The 22,228-nt window shown below is 40.6% G+C and overlaps 1 protein-coding gene across 2 annotated transcripts in view; it reads left to right on the top strand.

Moving 5' to 3' along the window:
- WDR35 (WD repeat domain 35) overlaps positions 1–22,228 on the top strand; it is an 84,913-nt gene that overhangs the window by 49,773 nt on the left and 12,912 nt on the right. For both annotated transcript variants that reach the window (XM_066235580.1, XM_066235579.1), the window contains 10 exons: positions 3,045–3,189; positions 7,216–7,282; positions 8,294–8,347; positions 9,451–9,560; positions 9,889–10,099; positions 14,999–15,079; positions 18,308–18,444; positions 19,535–19,738; positions 21,138–21,284; positions 21,865–21,997. In XM_066235580.1, the coding sequence (XP_066091677.1) occupies positions 3,045–3,189; positions 7,216–7,282; positions 8,294–8,347; positions 9,451–9,560; positions 9,889–10,099; positions 14,999–15,079; positions 18,308–18,444; positions 19,535–19,738; positions 21,138–21,284; positions 21,865–21,997 (1,289 nt within the window). The remainder of the gene's footprint in view (positions 1–3,044; positions 3,190–7,215; positions 7,283–8,293; positions 8,348–9,450; positions 9,561–9,888; positions 10,100–14,998; positions 15,080–18,307; positions 18,445–19,534; positions 19,739–21,137; positions 21,285–21,864; positions 21,998–22,228) is intronic.

Here is a 22,228-nt window from a genome sequence, read left to right as displayed (position 1 = left end):
CCAGTAATGTTATTCCTATGTGGTGGCGCTTCGTTATAAACACGCCGATATTCACGTTGCACTTTGGTCACGGATTCGAATTTAGCGAGCCACAGAACACACTGAACTTTCCTCTGTATTGTCCACATCTCGACTGGCATGGCTGTGGGCTATTCCGCTGTATACACAGTGTTACGTCATCATCTGCGCATGCGCACATGCTGCCACATCATCCTACAGAAACTGGGAGGGTTTTCCTTTTATTTGGTGCAGATTTCACATTTCTATCATCTTTTGTTGCTTTCCTGTGACTGGTCAAAAGTGCACCATGACTTTACAGACACATTGTATTAATATACTCATGTTATACATGGTATTATAATTAATATATTAAAATATATGCCTGACATAATTTTGAAAAATTCAATAAATATTGGTTTTTAAAATATTTATTTTATGTTAGGCACTGTATTATGCTTTATATTTAAATTTAATCTGTAAAGCAGCTCTGTAAGATTGGTATAATTATTACTTTCACTTTACAGTCAGTAAACTAAGGTTCAGAGGTAATAAGTAATTTATCTAAGGCCACAGAGTTAGCAAATGCCTGTGATTTAAATCCAAGAGATCTGACTTTTACTGTGAAACCACTAGTATTTTAATTTTGAATTAATCAGGCTAATGATAAACTCTTATGGTTATTTAGGATGTATCAAAATACAGGGACATGATTGTAATTGCAGGTTAACATTGGTTAGAAAAATACTTTCATATGCTAAGAAAGAATGGTATTTTATTAGAAAGCAGTTACACTTTGTGAACTTCACATCACATTAAGGGCATAATAGTTACCAGCATCAGAGTCTTCACGATAGCATTTACTGGGAAGTGAGCAAAGTGTGTGTGATTTAGTGGAGATGGTCGGGGAGAGCCTGCGCCTGGCTGCCCGGTCCTTCCACGCGGGGTTTCAGCAGGCTGGCCTGTCCCCAGGACTGCCCTTCACTTGGTGTCCCTGCATGAAGGCTTCTGTCCCCCTCTAGGGTTGGGTAACAGTACACATTTTTAATACAAAAATCTTGACAAGTGGAAGGAAAAATTTTTTAAAAATATGATTCACTATTCTGAGTTATTTAGCCTATAAACATTCTTTTTTTTTTTTTTTTTTTTTTTTGTATTTTTCTGAAGCTGGAAACGGGGAGAGACAGTCAGACAGACTCCCGCATGCGCCCGACGGGGATCCACCCGGCACTCCCACCAGGGGCAACGCTCTGCCCACCAGGGGGTGATGCTCTGCCCCTCCGGGGCATCGCTCTGCCACGACCAGAACCACTCTAGCGCCTGGGGCAGAGACCAAGGAGCCATCCCCAGCGCCCGGGCCATCTTTGCTCCAATGGAGCCTTGGCTGCGGGAGGGGAAGAGAGAGACAGAGAGGAAGGAGGGGGGTGGTGGAGAAGCAAATGGGTGCTTCTCCTATGTGCCCTGGCCGGGAATCGAATCCGGGTCCCCCGCACGCCAGGCCGACGCTCTACCGCTGAGCCAACCGGCCAGGGCCTAGCCTATAAACATTCTTGAATTTGAATCCCCAGTTTGTTAAATCTATTCAATTAACACCATACCGTCAATCAAGTTTCTGATTCTTTGTTCAGTTTCTAGGTTTCTTACTGCCTTAAATGCCTTTTATTTGGCCTGTGGCAAGAACTCCTCCGTAAATGGTAATTGCAGTTAACATCATTTGTTTATTCTGGCTTTATAAATGGTGACTTTTTGTAATAGTTGTAAGTAGTGGAGTAGTTTTTTTTTTTTTTTTTACCGTTTTAATTATGAATTTAGAAATTAGGTACTAAAATGATCTTTTATGAAGGAGTTTTTATGTGGATTTATGTTTAATTTTATGTTGTTTATTTTCTTTGTGACCTTGGACATGTTATTTTACATTTTTAATTTTTCATTTCTTTGTAGGATGGATATGATGAGACTATCTGTTTCATTAAAGGCTACACAGTAAGAGCTTAATTAAATGTTCTCTAAGAAGCAGAATATATGAAAAAAAATTATATGTTTAGGAGAATATATTCCTAAATTAGGAAGAAACTTTGGAGAATTTTCTTTTCTAAATTAGTGAGGAAATATAAGACATGAGATCGGAAGGAAGGACAAATGCCCTAACCAAGCAGTAGTAGTGGGGATGCGAGGAAGAAATGGGATTTTATTTATCCATTCATCAGTTAATGGACATTTGGGTGGTTTTTACTTTTTGGCTATTATGAATAATGCTGTTATGAACATTTGTGTATATGAATTTTTGTGTGGGCACATGTTGTCATATTTTAGGTTATACCTAAGAGTGGAATTGCTGGGGTAGATGGTGATTCTATGTTTACATTTTAAAGAACTGCTAAGCTGTTTTTCAAAGTGGGTGCTCCACTCTACATTCCTACCATTTCTCCACATCTTTGCCAATACTCAGGTCTTGTCTCACGCTTGAATCTAGCAGAAATAGTGGGTGTGAAGTGGTGTCTCATTGTGGCATTTGCCTGATGGCTAATGCTATTGAGCACCTTTCCATCTGCTTACTGGTTATTTGTATATCTATTTCTCTTCAGATCCTTAGCCTATCTTTCAACTGGGCTATATGTCTCTGAGTCATAAGAGTTCTTTACATATGTATTCTCTCTCTTGTGGGTTGTTTATGCAGGTTTTTTATGGTGTACTTTGAAGCACAAATGGTTTTAATTTTGATGATGTCCAATTTATCTATTTTTCTTTGGTTGCTTGTGCTTTCGGTGTCATGCTTAAGAAACCATTGCCTAACCCAAAGTCACAAAGACTTACTCCTATGTTTTTTTCTAAGAGCTCTATAGTTAGGTCTTTGATTCATTTTGAATTAATATTTTTGTATGGTTTTACAAGCGTTTGACTCTTAACCGATTTCCCAGACTGTGTGTGGGGAATACTGTCTGTAAAACAAGAAATTGAACTCTGTGACCACTGAAGTCCTTTGCAGCCATTCTGTGAGTCTGTGTAACTGTAACCTAACTGTCTCAATGTTTTGTTTTTTTTAATAGTACCACTATTTGTTGCAATGACCAAAACCCACGTGATAGCAGCTTCAAAAGAAGCATTTTATATCTGGCAATATCGTGTGGCAAAGAAGCTCATGGCATTGGAAATTAATCAGATGACACGGTCTCGAAAAGAAGGGAGAGAAAGGTATATCTTTTGATGCATATTTTTAGAAGCTCAATCATATCACATTTATTTTATTTTACTTTTTTAAATTTTTTTCAAAACTCATAGAAAATTTTTAGAAGAGTTTATTTGAGCCAAACTGGCACCATATGCCTGGGAGCAACATCTCAAATGCTCCTTCAACCATATCCTGTTTCCATCAGACATAGTTATAAATTGTCGTGCTCGAGAACTGTAAATTGTTTTAATAGAAATAATGTTTTCTAGTTGATTTGAATATCTTTCAAGTGGATCTGTTTAAATTGATCAAAATAAAAGAGAAGGAAGCATGGTGTAATCAAAGAAAGCCCTTAGAGATAAAGATTGGAAATCTGTGTTTCCATGTTTTTATAAGGAAATGGCTATTCTTTCTTATCTGTTCTCACCAGATTAGGGTTGTCATGCTCTACTGACATGTGGTTATACAGCGGAGGTCTGTGTGTTAGTGGCACAGGGCTTCCCAGGACCAGGAGGGGGTGGTTGTGGTATTGTTCTCCACAGGAGGGGGTGGTTGTGGTATTGTTCTCCACAGGAGGGGGTGGTTGTGGTGTTGTTCACCACAGGAGGGGGTGGTTGTGGTGTTGTTCTCCACAGGAGGGGGTGGTTGTGGTGTTGTTCTCCACAGGAGGGGGTGGTTGTGGTATTGTTCACCACAGGAGGGGGTGGTTGTGGTATTGTTCTCCACAGGAGGGGGTGGTTGTGGTGTTGTTCACCACAGGAGGGGGTGGTTGTGGTGTTGTTCTCCACAGGAGGGGGTGGTTGTGGTGTTGTTCTCCACAGGAGGGGGTGGTTGTGGTGTTGTTCACCACAGGAGGGGGTGGTTGTGGTGTTGTTCACCACAGGAGGGGGTGGTTGTGGTATTGTTCTCCACAGGAGGGGATGGTTGTGGTGTTGTTCACCACAGGAGGGGGTGGTTGTGGTATTGTTCTCCACAGGAGGGGGTGGTTGTGGTATTGTTCTCCACAGGAGGGGGTGGTTATGGTATTGTTCTCCACAGGAGGGGGTGGTTGTGGTGTTGTTCACCACAGGAGGGGGTGGTTGTGGTGTTGTTCTCCACAGGAGGGGGTGGTTGTGGTGTTGTTCTCCACAGGAGGGGGTGGTTGTGGTATTGTTCTCCACAGGAGGGGGTGGTTGTGGTGTTGTTCTCCACAGGAGGGGGTGGTTGTGGTGTTGTTCACCACAGGAGGGGGTGGTTGTGGTGTTGTTCTCCACAGGAGGGGGTGGTTGTGGTGTTGTTCTCCACAGGAGGGGGTGGTTGTGGTGTTGTTCACCACAGGAGGGGGTGGTTGTGGTGTTGTTCACCACAGGAGGGGGTGGTTGTGGTGTTGTTCTCCACAGGAGGGGGTGGTTGTGGTATTGTTCACCACAGGAGGGGGTGGTTGTGGTATTGTTCTCCACAGGAGGGGGTGGTTGTGGTGTTGTTCACCACAGGAGGGGGTGGTTGTGGTGTTGTTCTCCACAGGAGGGGGTGGTTGTGGTGTTGTTCTCCACAGGAGGGGGTGGTTGTGGTATTGTTCTCCACAGGAGGGGGTGGTTGTGGTATTGTTCACCACAGGAGGGGGTGGTTGTGGTGTTGTTCTCCACAGGAGGGGGTGGTTGTGGTGTTGTTCACCACAGGAGGGGGTGGTTCTGGTGTTGTTCTCCACAGGAGGGGGTGGTTGTGGTGTTGTTCTCCACAGGAGGGGGTGGTTGTGGTGTTATTCACCACAGGAGGGGGTGGTTGTGGTGTTGTTCTCCACAGGAGGGGGTGGTTGTGGTGTTGTTCACCACAGGAGGGGGTGGTTCTGGTGCTGTTCACCACAGGAGAGGCAGGTCCTTGACACGCATATAAAGGAGGTCTTAGGTAGGGTGCACTGGCCACTACACTTCTCTCTTTTACCCTGGATTCCGGGGAGTCTGGGTTTGGAACTATTTCTGGTCCTGAGGAAAAGAGGGCTCTACTGCATAGTTAGGAGCCAGGATTCTCTATAGTAAATCTCAAGGTGCAGGTGCATTTACTGTGTTTTGGAAGTTCTCTTTTAGTGATATTCTGTGTGTTATTCGTCATCCTAAGCTGTTAGGTAAAGCATTTGGTTAAACGTTTTAACTTCATGCTTCTTAGCGAGGGCATCGGCCTGTGCTGGTGGGGTGAGCAGCGAGCGGGCAGTCATGTCTGGAATCTCAGCCTGCTTTTTTGAATCCTCGTCTCTCTTCCCATTAACTCACTCTTGCACTAAGATAGGAGATATGTCCCTAGTAAAAGTATTTTGGTTTTGTGACTTCACATGGAAGCAGACAAAAACAAGTGAAAAATACTGTATCTTGGTTTCTTGCTACTTCTGAAAGACTCGGTGGGAAGAACCTTTGGCCCCTTTAAGGGCAGTATGTGGCTGTGGCAGAAATGAAGGAGGCCTGCAGTCTGGGGAGAAGGCAGCCCTTAGGACAGAGCTGGGCAGAAAGGTCTAGCCTCTCTATAGAGTGGACTGAGTGTCCTCCCTAGCCAGCTAAGGAGATTCTGGCTTTAAATAAGGAAAACAGCCTTTTTTTTTGGTATTTCCAGCTGGAATATATTTCTGTATTGAACTAGTTCTCTCTGGACCTTAGTTTCCGCATCTGAAAGGTATAATTAATGATGGTGATAGCAGTTAACACGGATTACTTGCTGTGTGTCAGCCACTATGGAGAGTCTGTATTCATATCAGTCAATATTCCTATTATTCCTGTTTCCCAGAGAGGAAACCGAGACACGCAAACTTAAATTATTTGCCAAAGGTCACGAGCTGATAAGTAGAGATGGGACATAACAGCAGTTTATCTGGCCTGAAACCACTTTGCTCAAATTAGCCTTTCTTGTTGTACTTACTTGTTTTAAGAAAGGGAGGTGGTCAGATTTCTTGGGATACCTATTCTGACTTTTGACTTTTATTTGTGATAAATAACTAGAAATAGTAACTGTGTATACTTAATAGAAATGTATTAAAATGTAGAAACATGGCACTTCTAAATTGGTCCACCTTTCTATATTTAATATAGTTCTATTGAACTTAATATTTGAGCTCCTTGTTACATTGATGAAAGGACAATTATGATTTCAAGTTAACAGTGATAAAATTTCATGATACATTATTTTAAAGATGGAAAATGGCTTGATTTTTCTGTAATTATATTACAGCTTGAACTCTTTTTATATATCAGGCTGTGTATGCATATGCTTTATAAAAACCATTTCATTATGTCTCTCAAAAATCCTCCAAGGGGGAACTGTCATCCTTATTTTACAGGTGGAGAAATTGAGGCTCAGAGAAGTCAAGCTCCTTTCCCAGGTCCGCATAGCTACTCTATGATGTCTCTATTCACCTCTGTTCATTTTAGTATTTTTTTCAGCAGACATTATAGAGCAGCCGTCAGTGTGCTGCACACTGGAGATGCAGTCTTTGTCTCCAGGAAGCTTACCCCCTGGTGGGAGAGAGAGACTGGCAGGGATACTGCAGTGTAAGCGTCACAACAAAACTATTGGAGAGTTGATAGAAGTCCCAAAGTGGTGCATCTTCATAACACAGTATGCACAGGGAAGAAGTCTTTAGTTCAGAGCAAAAATTCCATTAATTAGAGCTTTGCAAATATATTTTAAGCTTTATTTTTATTAAGCACATTGATAGAAGGGAAGTTACAGAGAAACAACAGAGGAACTCAGTATATTAGAAGTTACTTCTGACTCCAAATGTTCATTTGGAGAGTAAGGTAAAATATCTCTCGGGCTTAATGAAATTCATTGGAAAGATGGGCTTTACTGTGTAAATATACTTTCAGCACAGCTTTTAGGAACATCTCGTTTGTATAATTGATAAACAGCTGGTAGATAGTTTCTACCTCTATAAGATTGAGCTTTGTCAAGAACTCTTTAAAATAACACGGACATTTATATTAAATAACAATATTCATTGGTGTTATCCAAGCCTTTCATTGTTTTAGAGATGATGAAATAGTATAACTTTTATGCTATCTTTGAAATTCTTATTTTTCCCCCAGAATTTATCATGTTGATTATACTCCTGGATCAGTGGACGGGGTGCTTGATTATAGTAAAGTCATTCAAGTAGGTGATTTTATTACTGTCATCAAATCTGTAGATTTGTAAATACTGTAATTTTATTTTGAGAACTGAAAAAGAATTTGTTTTCACTGATAGCATATTATTCTAGTAATTATTTTAAATTTTCTATTTGGAAAACCTTTTTCTAGATCTGTTATTTTTTCTTTCTTTTGATTTTTAAAAACATTTTATTTTAAAATAATATTGGCTCACAGGAAGTTGCAAAAATAACACATGGAACCTCTTCACCCAGCTTCCTTCAATGGTGACATTTTATATAACTGTATAATATCAGAATCAAGAAATTGACACTGGTAATATTACTGTTCAAACTCTGACCCGATTCCTCATTGTTTGCACTAGTTTTCACATGTATGTGTGCACGCATAGTTTTATGTGATTTTATCATCATGAAGGAACTTCCTATGTACTCCTTCACTTTCACATCTACCCTCCACTCTATCCTTGTTCCCTGGCAACCACTAATTTGTTTCCATCTCTAGAGTTTTGATACCCTGAGAATGCTTTATGAATGAACTCATGCAGCATGTGACCTTTGGGGATTGGCTTCTTTTCACTAAGCATATGCTCTAGTGAGCCATCCATTGTGGCACTGCCTGGCCATCTCTCTATTCCCCATTTTGGCATGGTTGGTCCTTCTCCCACCTGTTCATCTATCGTGAGTAAGCTCAGGTTTTATCCTCCCTGCCCATTTCAGTATGAGTTAGGTGCTCCTTTCTCGGTGCTCTCCTGTGTGGACTCTTTTTTTTTTTAATCATCTGTCCTGTAGTTAGGTGTTTGCTTCACTGTCTTCCCCAGTAGACTTTTAACTAATCCTTGAGGGTAAAGATTTCATCAAAGTATCTCTAGTACTTAGTTCAGTGTCTGGCACAGAGTAGGTACTCAATTAGTAAAAAATTTGTTGGTAACTATATTGTTGAACTGTATACTACTTTATATCAGATTAGTCATTCAATAAATATTTGTTAAAGGATAATAATTGATTTATTTTAGGGCACAAGAGACCCAATTTGTGCCATAACTGCATCTGATAAGACATTGATTGTGGTAAGTTGTGAAAGAAATTATTTTATGAATAATAATTGTTTAAATTGTAAAAATAGAGTAAAGCAATATGTTTTGGATTTGCATATCATCTTTTGGGGCACTTTATGTTTTACTGAGTCCAACATAAGAAATAAGAAAGTCTTAAAGATTGCCTCACCAATTGTTTATCTTTTGCAAAAATAGCTGTTTATAAAAACAGTGGAATGGGGGCCAGTTGGAGAGAGTTTGACATTAGGTTAAATGAGCCTTCTAAATGGTTGGCAGAAGTGTGGTGGGCTGGATGGCATTAGTAGGTCTTAAAAAGTTTCCTCCTCGTGTGGCCTGCTATTTTGTGTTGGAGAAAGTGCTTTGGCTCACCTGCTTTTATAAGACTTAGGATGAAAAGGTGATGTGTTTGCTAGCCAGTAAAATAAAGAAGTACATTGCAAATTTTTGCTGAGATTTTCCAATGACATCAGTGTATAGTGTCTTTTCTTGAGTTCTGACATTTGAAAATATTAATTTTTAGAGATAAATGTTTACTTTCATATAGTAATGCTGGTAGAGTCATTGAATTTGTCCTTTTTCTATTTTTAAAAAATTTTATTTAAAAAATTACATTTAAAGAGGTGATCACTGCTTTCTGATTATCTTCCTTTGCTGCAAACTTGTATCAGATAGACTTTCAGTAACAACTGTTTCATATGGTGACCTTATATTGATCTTTCATACATATGAAATTTAACTCAGTATATGCTTTATATTTTAGTTTTTAATGTATTCCGCATATTACTCTAGACAACAACTATAAATAAGCCTAGATATTTCTTCTTTGTGATATAAGAATGTGTGTATTACTGAAGGACTAGGTTTTTGACTTCTTTTTGAATGCTACATGAAAAAAATTGGATCACCTTCTACCACGTTTAGAGGGTTTTAATTAACTTAATTAACTTAAGAGATAAATGTGTACTCAGTAACCTGAGTCGGTATCACAAGGGAATTTGCGATGACAGCCTCACTTTGATTTTGAAACAAAGGTATGAACATATACAGAGACCTATAATTGTAATTTAATATTATTATGGGAAATTTGCTTTAGTAATGGAAAGTAATTTCCACAGGGTCGTGAATCTGGCACCATTCAGAGATACAGTCTTCCTAATGTTGGTTTGATTCAAAAATATTCCCTTACTTGTCGAGCCAGCCAGTTATCGCTGAACTGCAGCTCTAGGTGAGTGAGCCTTCTCCTTGAGTAGACATCTGACTCGGATGCTGTCAGTTGGGGCTGTAGGGTTTCTGTAATAAATGCAAAGTGTGTGTTTAAATTGTTTTACAGTTAAGTGCGGTTTTACTCTACTGTATTTGTATTTAAATGTGGGGGTTTTTTTGTACTGTATTTGATTTAGATGTATTTATCTAATGGGAAAAATATAGAAACTCAACCTTATTCCCAGGTTCTGATGAGCTGATTTTGAGGAAAAATGGTTATAGGTAATTTATTCATGCTTCCTGGTAGTAATTTTACAGTTTTTCCCCTTCTCCAATCTCATGATTTGCAGTCGTCTGGCTATCATAGACAACTCAGGAGTTCTCACTTTTTTTGACCTGGATGCTCGGGTAACAGACAGCAAGGGACAGCAAGTCATCGGCGAGTTGTTAAAATTGGAGCGAAAAGATGTGTGGGATATGAAGTGGGCCAAGGATAATCCGGATTTGTTTGCAATGATGGAGAAAACAAGGATGTACGTTTTCAGAAACTTGGATCCTGAGGTAAAAACAAGAAATGAGCATTACTGGTACATAAATAATGAGCCAAATATCAAGACGTGGGTATTTTTCGTTTGTTTCTTCAAGTGGTTTATTGGTGTTGGCAGCATGAATTTCTGAAAGTAAACAGAAACTTTTCGGTGGAGTTTTAAAATATTTGGTTTGAAGGGGGAATAATACTCATCCTTTAAATATTTTCTATTTTCTCTGAAAGGCACTTTCTAAGCATTTTATCTGTTATTTTTAAAAGATGGAACCACGATCATTAACTATATAGAGTTTATTTTTTCCTGTCAAAGTAAAAAGAAGAAAAGATTCAAAATACCATAATTGCTTAAAACAACCTAACCAAAAAGTGTGGCTTTTAAATTGCTTTGTTCTCTCATTGCCCTTTGCCTGTGTATCTGCCTTATTCTGTGCTTATCTGGTCTCATTGCTACCCGCTGGCTGTCACCCACAAAGGCGTGTTCTTTCTCACCCAATAATCCTGTGAGTTTGCGGATGTAGACTGTAATTGATGTACTCCCTCTGGGGTACCAGGAAGCCCCTCTCTCACTAATTTTAAAGTTATATTTTGACTTTCTACTTGTGGCTCACAGCAGCTAATTTTTAGGCCCTGAATTTTCCTGTCACTTTAGTCTGCTCTGGATCAGCTGTAACTGCTGTGTTTAGGAAATTCAAGATAATTTGAGTGGTAGCCATTATTAAGATTAATCTTTTAAACATTTAGTGGAGGTTCAATTTGGAACTTCTGTACTCCACTAATGTAAATAATAAGAGATGAGTTAATAAATGCTTTATGTCATTAATTGATGTTGGTTTGGACCAGGAAGGAAATTGCATGTCTGGGCCTCTGAGTTGCTGATGATCCTCTGTTGTACTTTCTTTTAAAGTCACTTAAAAATTTTAAAATTTATTGATTAGAGAGAGAGAGAGAGATAGATAGATAGATAGATAGAGAGATAGAAGCATAAATCTGTTCCTGTATGTGCCCTGACTGGGGATTGAACCAGCAATCTCTGCAGTTCGGGACTATACTTTAACCAACCGAACTATCTGGCCAGGGCTTCTGTAATAATTTACTTAATGGTAAACTATTTGCCTCTTTAATATAACTTTGTTAAAGCTGTTAAGAGTCTGAAGGATCTTTGTAATTTTTAGATCCCGAAAAATGGTTCAAAGGAAAGGCATTCATTTGACCTATAAGCATGGCTTCTTTCAAGGGTCTGAAGGAATTCGACCCTTCCCACAAAACAATTGTGGAAACTGGACAGGATAACCGGATGGAAGTAGAATACCTTTTGAATGTTAGGGCCCTTTTCTCCATCCTTGGAAATGACTAGTAATTACTCCTTGGAAATTCAGAGATCGTGTGTCTGGAGGAGTGAGAGTATTGAGCCTGGCTGTTCAGAATGTGTGTGGCACAGATGGGGATTCTAGCACCAACTAAATCGTTGCCTGGTGGAAAGTGTTTCTTAAGTAGTTTTAACATAACAGCCTTTTTCTTTTTAAACTTGAGTTTGTTGTCTGACTTGGCATATACTTCAATTTCTATTAGATTTACAGCTAGGTGAATTTTTTATAACCTTACTGCTGGCTGGATTTCTTCACAAGCCATGCTGTACTGTTCTTTTCATTCATGAGGACGCTGGCTGGCTGTGGACTGATCATTCCTCTGGCTGCCTTCCTGACTGATTATTAAGAACACGCTGTTCAAAACAGAACTGCAGGAGCTCCTTTCTTCAGGACATAGTATTCTGTGTTATTATTTAGGAGAGAAGCTATTACTTGATGGTTAATACTATTATTTTTTATCCATTTGAGTGTTAGCATGAATTCTCAATTTATGCTTTTAAGTTGAAAACTGTTCTTCAGATTATTTGTGAGAAAGGGTACCATTTGTGTGCAGGGTCCTAATTCATTGATAAGGCACATTTTCTTTGAGAATTAGGAAATGGGAATTCAATATTGGTGTTTCCTGTTTGATCATTTTCCTATCTCAGGGGTGCTGTTACGGAACTGACCGACCCTTTTATTCCTCTTCTTGGTCTCCCTCTCATTGGTATTCTGGTTTCATATTCATGTTTGTGTCATAGTGTATATTTTTATCTGGCAGGCTACCTTATTTGTACATTTGCTTCTTTTTCAAACAAGAGGTTTCGAAACTTTTGAATACATGCCTTTTTATTGAGTACGTTACCTTTTTTGTAATGAAACCTTTTTGGGGGCGTGATAAAAGGATTTTATAAAATTTTCTCATATAATCTATTTTAATGAATGATTTCTACATTCTAAAAGAAAATAAATATTTTAAAACCCCATTAACACATGTAACGTGCATACAGGAACCTCATTCTTAAGCCTAGACATACTAAACTCAAACTAAATAGAATTCAGATTTTACTCAGATTAAATAGATTTCTTATTTTCATCTTTTTGGTATCTTCCTATTAAAATGTTTGTAGTTTTTGCCTAACCAGGTGGTGGTGCAATGGATAGAGCGTCAGACTGGGATGTGGAGGACCCAGGTTTGAGACCCCGAGGTCGCCAGCTTGAGCGTGGGCTCATCTGGTTTGAGCAAAGGTCACCAGCTTGAACCCAAGGTCGCTGGCTCGAGCAAGGGGTTACTCGGTCTGCTGAAGGCCCACAGTCAAGGCACATATGAGAAAGCAATCAATGAACAACTAAGGTGTCGCAACAAAAAACTGATGATTGATGCTTCTCATCTCTCTTTGTTCCTGTCTGTCTGTCCCTATCTATCCCTCTCTCTGACTTTCACTGTCTCTGTAAAAAAAAAAAAGAGATTCTCTAAAATGTTTGTAGTTTTTTTTTTTTTTTTTTTTTTTTTTTCATTTTTCTGAAGCTGGAAACAGGGAGAGACAGTCAGACAGACTCCTGCATGCGCCCAACCGGGATCCACCCGGCACGCCCACCAGGGGCGACGCTCTGCCCACCAGGGGGCGATGCTCTGCCCATCCTGGGCGTCGCCATGTTGCGACCAGATCCACTCTAGCGCCTGAGGCAGAGGCCACAGAGCCATCTCCAACGCCCGGGCCATCTTTGCTCCAGTGGAGCCTTGGCTGCGGGAGGGGAAGAGAGAGACAGAGAGGAAAGCACGGCGGAGGGGTGGAGAAGCAAATGGGCGCTTCTCCTGTGTGCCCTGGCTGGGAATCGAACCCGGGTCCTCCGCACGCTAGTCCGATGCTCTACTGCTGAGCCACCCGGCCAGGGCCAAAATGTTTGTAGTTTTGATTATAGGTGAAGGACTAACTTTCAGAGTTATAAATTTGATATGTAATTTCATTTGGACTTTTTTACTTTCTATTTCATTCTGATATACATATAAAAACATATTTTTAAAAATTACACTCTAGTATTATTTCCATTACCAGACAACCTTATCCTATTCTTTTGACAGTGTTCTTGGAGGTAGAAAGTATACCGGAAGTTTATTTCTTTTGATTTATATATTCATACCTATTCTTTCTGTTAGGGATTTAGGGCAGCTACTTTACATTATAGTATTCATTTACTACACTTTATGTCTACAAGCCTTGTAACACTGTGATAAAAGAAAGACATAGAACAGACTCAAGTGTTTACATATTGGCAAATTGTGTAGAACATCTATCAGGAATGTGCTTTGGCTAATGTTACAGAGGACGAATTTTTCAGTATTGGTATGAGACTTCTTTGATATATGTACTTAAATACAAATATAGTGTTTGTTAATTTTATTAAGAATTAAATTGAATGTCAAATTGCATGGATAAGAATCATTAATGCAATGCCTTTGTAAGGCATTTATGGATTAATTGGGAAAATCTGGACTGACATTAGATGCTATAAGGTAATTAATATTGATTATGTAAGGCAGAGGTCCCCAAACTTTTTACACAGGGAGCCAGTTCATTGTCCCTCAGACCATTGGAGGGCTGGACTATAAAGAGGTGTTTTATTTATTTATTTATTTTTTGAAGTTAGAAACGGGGAGGCAGTCAGACAGACTCCTGCATGTGTCCGACCAGGATCCACCCAGCATGCCCACCAGGGGGCGATGCTCTGCCCATCTGGGGTGTTGTTGCTCTTTTGCAACCAGAACCATTCTAGTGCCTGAAGCAGAGGCCACAGAGCCATCCTCAGCACCCGGGCCAACTTTGCTCCAATGGAGCCTTGGCTGCGGGAGGGAAAGAGAGAGACAGAGAGGAAGGAGAGGGGGAGGGGTGGAGAAGCAGATGGGCGCCTCTCCTGTGTGCCCTGGCTGGCAATCGAACCCGGGACCCCTGCACGCCAGGCTGACGCTCTACCACTGAGCCAACCGGCCAGGGCCAGGGCTGGACTATAAAAAAAACTATGAACAAATTCCTATGCACACTGTACATACCTTATTTTAAAGTAAAAAAACAAAACGGGAACAAATACAATATTTAAAATAAAGAACAAGTAAATTTAAATCAACAAACTGACCAGTATTTCAATGGGAACTATGCTCCTCTCACTGACCACCAATGAAAGAGGTGCCCCTTCCAGAAGTGCGGCAGGGGGCGGATAAATGGCCTCAGGGGGCTGCAGTTTGGAGACCCCTGATGTAAGGTGTGGTAATACTAATGTGGCCATGTAAGAGAACATCTTTATCATTTAGAGACAAGTACTAAAATATTTAGGGTTATGAGGCTTAATAAATTTAATTTATTTAGTTTAAAAAACTTAAGCCAAAAAATTGAAGCTTATTTAAGCAAAATATTAATAATTATTTAGCCGATGGGTATATGGGTATTAATGATAGCCTCTCTACTTTTCTGTTGGTTTGAAAATTTTGCTAATAAAATTTAAAATCATGATATGCTGAGGAAGGAAACTTTTATATGTTATTAACTATGACATCTGTTTTTGTCTTTAAAGGAACCGATTCAGACTGCTGGATATATTTGTAACTTTGAGGAGTTAGAAATTAAAACTGTTTTATTGGACGAGATATTAAAGGTACTTCTTAAAAAGTTATATTTCTGCTGCTGTTATGACAGCTTAATTTTCGCACCAAGCACTGTGGTGTCCTGGTTAGGAGTGTGGATTGAGTTTCGCACCAAGCACTGTGGTGTCCCGGTTAGGCGTGTGGATTGAGTTTCGCACCAAGCACTGTGGTGTCCCGGTTAGGCGTGTGGATTGAGTTTCGCACCAAGCACTGTGGTGTCCCGGTTAGGAGTGTGGATTGAGTTTCGCACCAAGCACTGTGGTGTCCTGGTTAGGAGTGTGGATTGAGTTTCGCACCAAGCACTGTGGTGTCCCGGTTAGGCGTGTGGATTGAGTTTCGCACCAAGCACTGTGGTGTCCCGGTTAGGAGTGTGGATTGAGTTTCGCACCAAGCACTGTGGTGTCCCGGTTAGGGTGTGGATTGAGTTTCGCACCAAGCACTGTGGTGTCCCGGTTAGGGTGTGGATTGAGTTTCGCACCAAGCACTGTGGTGTCCCGGTTAGGGTGTGGATTGCAGAGTCAGGAATGAAAGGGTTCCAGCCCTGCTCTGTCAATTGTACAGACTTTATCTGGGTTCCTTCATCTTTTTGAACTTTACTTTTCTGTTTACAAGCCTCATCTTACCTTTATAAAATATAGATAATGATAGAACCTATCCCATAGGAATATTATATATTTTATAATGTGTGAAAAGCACTTACCACAGTGCTAAGAACAAGAGCTCAAAAGATGGTAGCTAGTTGTTTTCATTGTTTTTATCTTAATAACAAAGAGTACAGACGAAATACTTGACAATTTACATCAGTCATTTTCTAGTTCTAGAATACTTGAGTAACTTTTTCTTCGAAGGTTCACTAATCTCTTCATTTTTTCCCAAGTTTTAGAAAAGGATTTATTTCTGGTTCCGGATGTCTTTTTGAACCCCCACTTTCGTCTTTATTAACCATGTTTTGAGATTTTTTTTTTCTCTAAGATTATACTGAGTGCAGTTTTAGCTTGCTTAGTGTAAGAGACACCAAGTTCTCTGTGACTGTTTTGTCATCTATTGAACTTAAAGACATGCAAAGCCTTAAAGGAAAGAATATTGTCACATGTTACTCTGGGGCCTTGTTTACCCAGGAAATACCTGAACTATAGATTCTAGCAAACATATAGAAATGACGTGAGTATTGTACATCTAAAAATAATGCAGTGTTAAAATGTCAATTATATCTCAATAAAACAGGAAGTAAAATGAAATAACATGAAGAATTTTTTAGAGGACTAGAGAAGGAACGCAAAAGGAAAAGGAAGGGAATTAACACTTACTAAAGTACCTTCCTATGAGATGTTCATATATATCACATACTGTGTTCCTTTGTCATTACAGCCATGCCTCCTGGTAGATATTACACAGACCTTGTTTTTATTTTATTATTATTTTTTTGTATTTTTCTGAAGTTGGAAATGGGGAGGCAATCAGACAGACTCCTGCATGTGCCCGACTGGGATTCACCCGGCACGCCCACCAGGGGGTGATGCTCTGCCCATCTGGGGCGTTGCTCTGTTGCATCCAGAGCCATCCTAGTGCCTGAGGCAGAGGCCATAGAGCCATCCTCAGTGCCCGGGCCAACTTTGCTCCAATGGAGCCTCGGCTGCGGGAGGGGAAGAGAGAGACAGAGAGGAAGGAGAGGGGGAGGGGTGGAGAAGCAGATGGGCGCTTCTTCTGTGTGCCCTGGCCGGGAATCGAACCCGGGACTCCTGCACGCCAGGCTGACGCTCTACCACTGAGCCAACCGGCCAGGGCCAGACCTTGTTTTTAAATGAGGAAGGCTCTTAGTGGATAAAATGATTTACCCAAAAGTTATCTGTTTATGGACTCAGCAATATTTATTGATAGTAAGATAGTTCCTGCCTCCAGTGGAAGAGATGGCCAGGTAGACAAGAAAGGCAGTACCAGAAAAGGGTTGGGTCAGTCAGCCCTAGTCAGGCAGTGTACCTCTTCAAAGTCTGAAGCAAGAGAACATTGGGTCATTTCTGAGACTGACTAATGTGAGCAACACAGCAGGCATGTGCTAAATATTTGATATATGTTATCTCATTGAATCCTCACAACTCGAGGAAGTAAGTTTGACCGTCTTCCTTTGTACAGATGAAGAATCTGAGGCTTAGAGAGAACTAACTTGTCAGGGCCACTGTGTGGACAGCAGGCCAAGACGTGGTTTGACTCCCAGCTGTTTGACTTCAAAGCTGGAGTATGTTATTGGAAGAAATGAGGAAGGGAGAGTTGGTGGGGGTGGAAGGCCCAGGCCATAGGGATCCCATGTCTTGTGGAGTTTGGACTTCATTCTGAAGTCAGTGGGGGAGTAGATCAGGAGAGTGACATGCTGGGGTTTCTATTTTGGGAACATGGTTTTGGCTTTTTGGATGGGAAGGGACAGGGTAGAGCAAGTTGTAGAAAGAGTTGTCACATGGCCAGAAAGCAGTGGAATTAGAATTTGAGCTTCAGTCTGTTTGACTCCCCACCTCATGCCCTTTTCACACCAGTTCCTACTTGGTAACCTAAGAACTTTTCAGTTTCTAGACATAGCAGTTTAGTGGGAGGGCGAGCAGGGGTGCACGGGCTCAGCTGAACTTTTCAGGGAACAGCCAATGCTGTTCATACTCAGGAGCTCCAGTTTTATCATTCACTTCACATTACATTACTTGGACTGTGTGGAATTCAGTTCAAGTTCATTATAACTGCTTGTTTTCTTTCTTTGGCCATTAGCTCTTTCCTGCAAGACTGGCTTTCCGTTTCTGTTTTGTCAGTCTTTTAAATTACAAAAGGAAAGTGGTGAAGAACACTAGCTCTTTTTCTCTTCTTTGCCTGCTTCCCAGCAGCCCGTGGAGTGACCATTTCATTGCCCCGCAGGGAGATAGGTTAAGGAGTGAGGGATGGAATTTGTGCTCTCTTGGGGGCTGCAGCACTTGGGCCCGAAAGGAGCAGCATGTGGGGACTGACTGAGCTGAAGGAAACAACCTGCCTAAGTCTCCCTCCTAGAAAGGGGCCCTTTCTACCACTGTCCCCTCTCCCCTGCAGGCACCCTAAGAGCCTCAGGAAGGATGTTTTCTAGATAACTGATGAGACCCACATATGGGACTTTCTTTCCTCCCAAGGTTTGTTTACAGTATGGTGTAGCTTTTTGTTAAGGTGTAAAAAAAGAAACATATGGTCTAAAGGCAACTATTTGAATTCCTTTCTTTTCATCTGACTTTTAGAATCCAGAATTTCCAAACAAGGGTTATATTCTTAACTTTGAGATTCGGTCCCTGCGAGATAGTCGAGCGTTGATTGAGAAGGTGGGAATTAAAGATGCATCTCAGTTCATAGAGGACAACCCACACCCCCGACTTTGGTATGTAAAAATAGAAACTCCTCCCTGAGTGTCTGGTGTGAGCTTCTAAAGCTCCAGCTCTGTCGTCCTCTCTCCTGCTCGCCTTCACAGGGATGGACTTCTGTTCTTGCTCTTCCTTTTAACATAGAGAAATTAGTTTTAGATATAGAAGAACTCAAAATAAGTATAATATTATATATATTTATATGGCCCTGGCTGGTTGGCTTAGTGGTAGAGTTTCAGCCTGGTGTGTAGATGTCCTGGGTTCGATTCCCAGTCAGGACACACAGGAGAAGGGCCCATTTGCTTCTCTCCCCCTCCCCCTCTTGCTTCTCTCTCTCTCTCTCTTTCTCTCCCCTCCTGCAGCCATGCTTCCATTGGAGCAAGTTGGCCCCAGGCACTGAGGATGGCGTCATGGCCTCTGCCTCAGATGCTAAGAGCTCAGTTGCTGAACAACAGAGTAATGGCCCCAGATGGCAGAGCATCGCCCCCTAGTGGGCTTGCTGGGTGAATCCTGGCCAGGGCACATGTGGGAGTCTGCTCTCTGCCTCCCTTCCTCTTACTGAATAATTAATATATATATATATATATATATATATATATATATATATATATAATCTCTCTCTCTGTCTCTTTCTCTCTCTATATATATAGGGGGGGAAGGGGGAGAGATAGGAAGTATCAACTCATAGTTACAGCACTTTAGTAGTTCATTGATTGCTTCTCATCTGTGCCTTGTGGGGGGGGGGGGACTCTAGCTGAGCCAGTGACTCCTTGCTCAAGCTAGTGACCTTGAGTTTCAAGCCAGTGACCATGGGATCACGTTGATGATCCCATGTTCAAGCCATCGACCCTATGCTTAAGCTAGTGAGCCTGCACTCAAGCCAGTAACCTCAGGGTTTTGAACCTGGGACTTCAGCATCCCAGGTTGATGTTCTATCCACTGCACTACCACTGGTTAGGCTAAATATATAAATATGTTTATAAATGAAACGTATAAATAATCGCTTCCCACCATGTTTCACCAGAAACCATAGTTCTAATTTAATTTTAGTTCAAGACTTGTTTATCAGTAATTTGCAATAGACTTTTCTGATTTTTTATTATGAAGGCGCCTCCTGGCCGAAGCGGCACTTCAGAAGCTGAGTCTGTACACGGCAGAGCAAGCGTTTGTGCGCTGCAAAGATTACCAAGGCATTAAGTTTGTGAAGCGCCTGAGCAATCTGCAGAGCGAGGTCCTGAAGCAGGCAGAGGTCGCTGCCTACTTTGGCAGGTTCGAAGAGGCTGAAAGAATGTATCTCGATATGGACAGAAGGTCAGTGAGGGAGGCGCAGGCATACTGGAGCACCTCCAGAGGCCATATGAATGAAGAACGGAAAATAAACTGTCCCACACCATTTCTTTGAGAAAGTAATTTCAGTTTGGGTTCCACATGCCCCTCATTAATCTGTGGTTTGTAATTTGGGGGCAGTTTACTTCTCATTGTTTACACATATGAACAACTGGACATGGGAGATATTTATCACTTGTTAGGAAAAATAATCATCTGAGTAAGAGACTGGGGGACTTTTTATCGTTTATTACACAGTTCATTATTTGGGTTTAGGCCATTTAATTTACTGTTATTTAATTTACTGTTGTTAAGGAGCATGAAATACTGACCTGTGGTGGCGCAGTGGATAAAGCGTTGACCTGGAACTCTGAGGTCATCGGTTCGAAACCCTGGGCTTGCCTGGTCAAGGCACATATGAGAGTTGATGCTTCCTGCTCCCCCCCCCCCCCACTCTTCTCTCTAAAATGAAAAAAAAAAAGAGCATGAAATAAAAGTCAAATGTATTTAGGGATTGAGTTTTATTCTTTATATTTTATTTTAGATTTATATAAAATAATGTATGAACTTCATTTTGGCTGTAAATAGTATGTCTAATTTTTATTAATATTACTTGTACTTCCAGGAGAGCCTTACTACAACTTAAGCCCTGAAAAGAAAGATAAAACAAAACATGTTTTTATTTTTTATTTTGTTAAAAAAAATTTTTTTTTAAGAGAGAAGCAGGGAGGCAGAGAGACAGACTCTTGCATGCACCCTGACCAGGATCCACCCAGCAAACCCTGTATGGGGCGATGCTCTGCTTACCTGGGGCTGTTGCTCCATTGCTCAGCAGCTGAACTATATTTTAGCACCTGAGTGATCCTCAGCACCTAGGGCCGACTTGCTGTAACTGAGTCATGGCTGCAGGAGGGAAGAGAGAGGGGGAGAGCGAGAGAAAAAGGGGAAGGGTGGAGAAGCAGATGGGCACTTCTCCTATGTGCCCTGACTGGGAATTGAACCCAGACATCCACATGCTGGGCCAATGCTCTACCACTGAGCCAACTGGCCAGGACCCCAAACATGTTTTTTCATATGTTTGGTTTTTAATTGAGCCTGGTCATATCTAAGAAATTGATGAAAAGAAGTGATTATAATTTAAGTCATTATTTTGCTAAGGAAATTGGAAGTCCAGAAAAATAAAAGTCAGGAAATTGTTTCCTTTTCCCTGGTCCAGGTTCTCCCCATTGCTTCTTACCCAGTCAGGTTAAGTTTCTAAAACGTTTGGAGAGTTACCTTGTCTACCTGTTCATTGCTGTGTATTCTCAGTACCCTAAAATTGGACCTAGCACTTAGTAGGCACAAGGGAATGAATGAATAATTGAATGAGTGCCACTGTTTGCAGAGATCTTGCTATTGGCCTCCGGAGGAAACTGGGAGATTGGTTTAGAGTACTCCAGCTCCTGAAAACCGGGTCTGGTTATGCTGATGACAGCCTCCTGGAGCAGGCCTACAATGCCATCGGAGACTATTTTGCTGACCGACAAAAGTGGTGAGTGTCCTTTCTGGGCCCCTCAGCTGTTCACCAGCACCTGCATGCTTCCCTATGGAATAATGCTGTGGAAATGAGGACTGTCCTCTTGGATCCTAAACTCCATAGGAGCTCTGGATTCACCTTGGGAAGCACAAGATGCTTCATGTTTTTAGATGAGCATTCATAAAACTTGTGCTTAGCTTCAGGCAGCCTTTTACTGTTTGAGACTACCAGTCTGTGATTTATTTTCGAAAGAGTAAAAATAATGTTTTATGTTGGTTTATTTTGTTGTTATAGATTATTTTCAGAAATTGTTGGCTTTTATTCTGTTGTTTTCATTTTGATCAATGTGATTTTTTATTTATATTAGTGTTTGGGAGTCACTGTGTATCAGATTAAAACAATATTAGACTATTCAAAGAATGTTGTAACTAAATACACTTCACAGTTTAGATTTTTTTCCCTCCCAATTTATATGCTTCAAAGACATTTGTAACTAATACTATTAATTATAATGAAGGAACATTGTTTTGGTGTTTTGGTGAAAGTGCTTTTTATCAGGAGATTCACATTAGCTTTAAATGTTTCTTCCCCATAGGTCGAATGCTGTACAATATTACGTGCAAGGCCGAAACCAGGCACGTTTAGCTGAATGTTATTACATGCTAGAAGATTATGAGGGATTGGAGAATCTTGCCAATTCACTTCCAGAAAACCATAAGTTGCTTCCAGTAGGTATTGCAAATTTTAGTTTTTGAAGTTGTTAGTTTACTTTATAAGATTTTAAAGTTATAGTCAAGAAGTATCTTCTGTGACAAGGAAAATTTTAAATTAACCTATAATCTTAAAGTTTCATAGGCATGGAATGATGCTTTTAATTGTTAAAACATTATACAAATGCTACAGAATACTTGAAAATGGAGGGAAGATTAATCAGATTCCTGCTACTTGAACATGATCAC

Source organism: Saccopteryx bilineata, chromosome 6 (assembly GCF_036850765.1).
Source record: "Saccopteryx bilineata isolate mSacBil1 chromosome 6, mSacBil1_pri_phased_curated, whole genome shotgun sequence".
NCBI lineage: Eukaryota > Metazoa > Chordata > Mammalia > Chiroptera > Emballonuridae > Saccopteryx > Saccopteryx bilineata.
The sequence above is the reverse complement of the archived record's forward strand: the minus strand, read 5'-3'. Positions and strand labels throughout refer to the sequence as shown.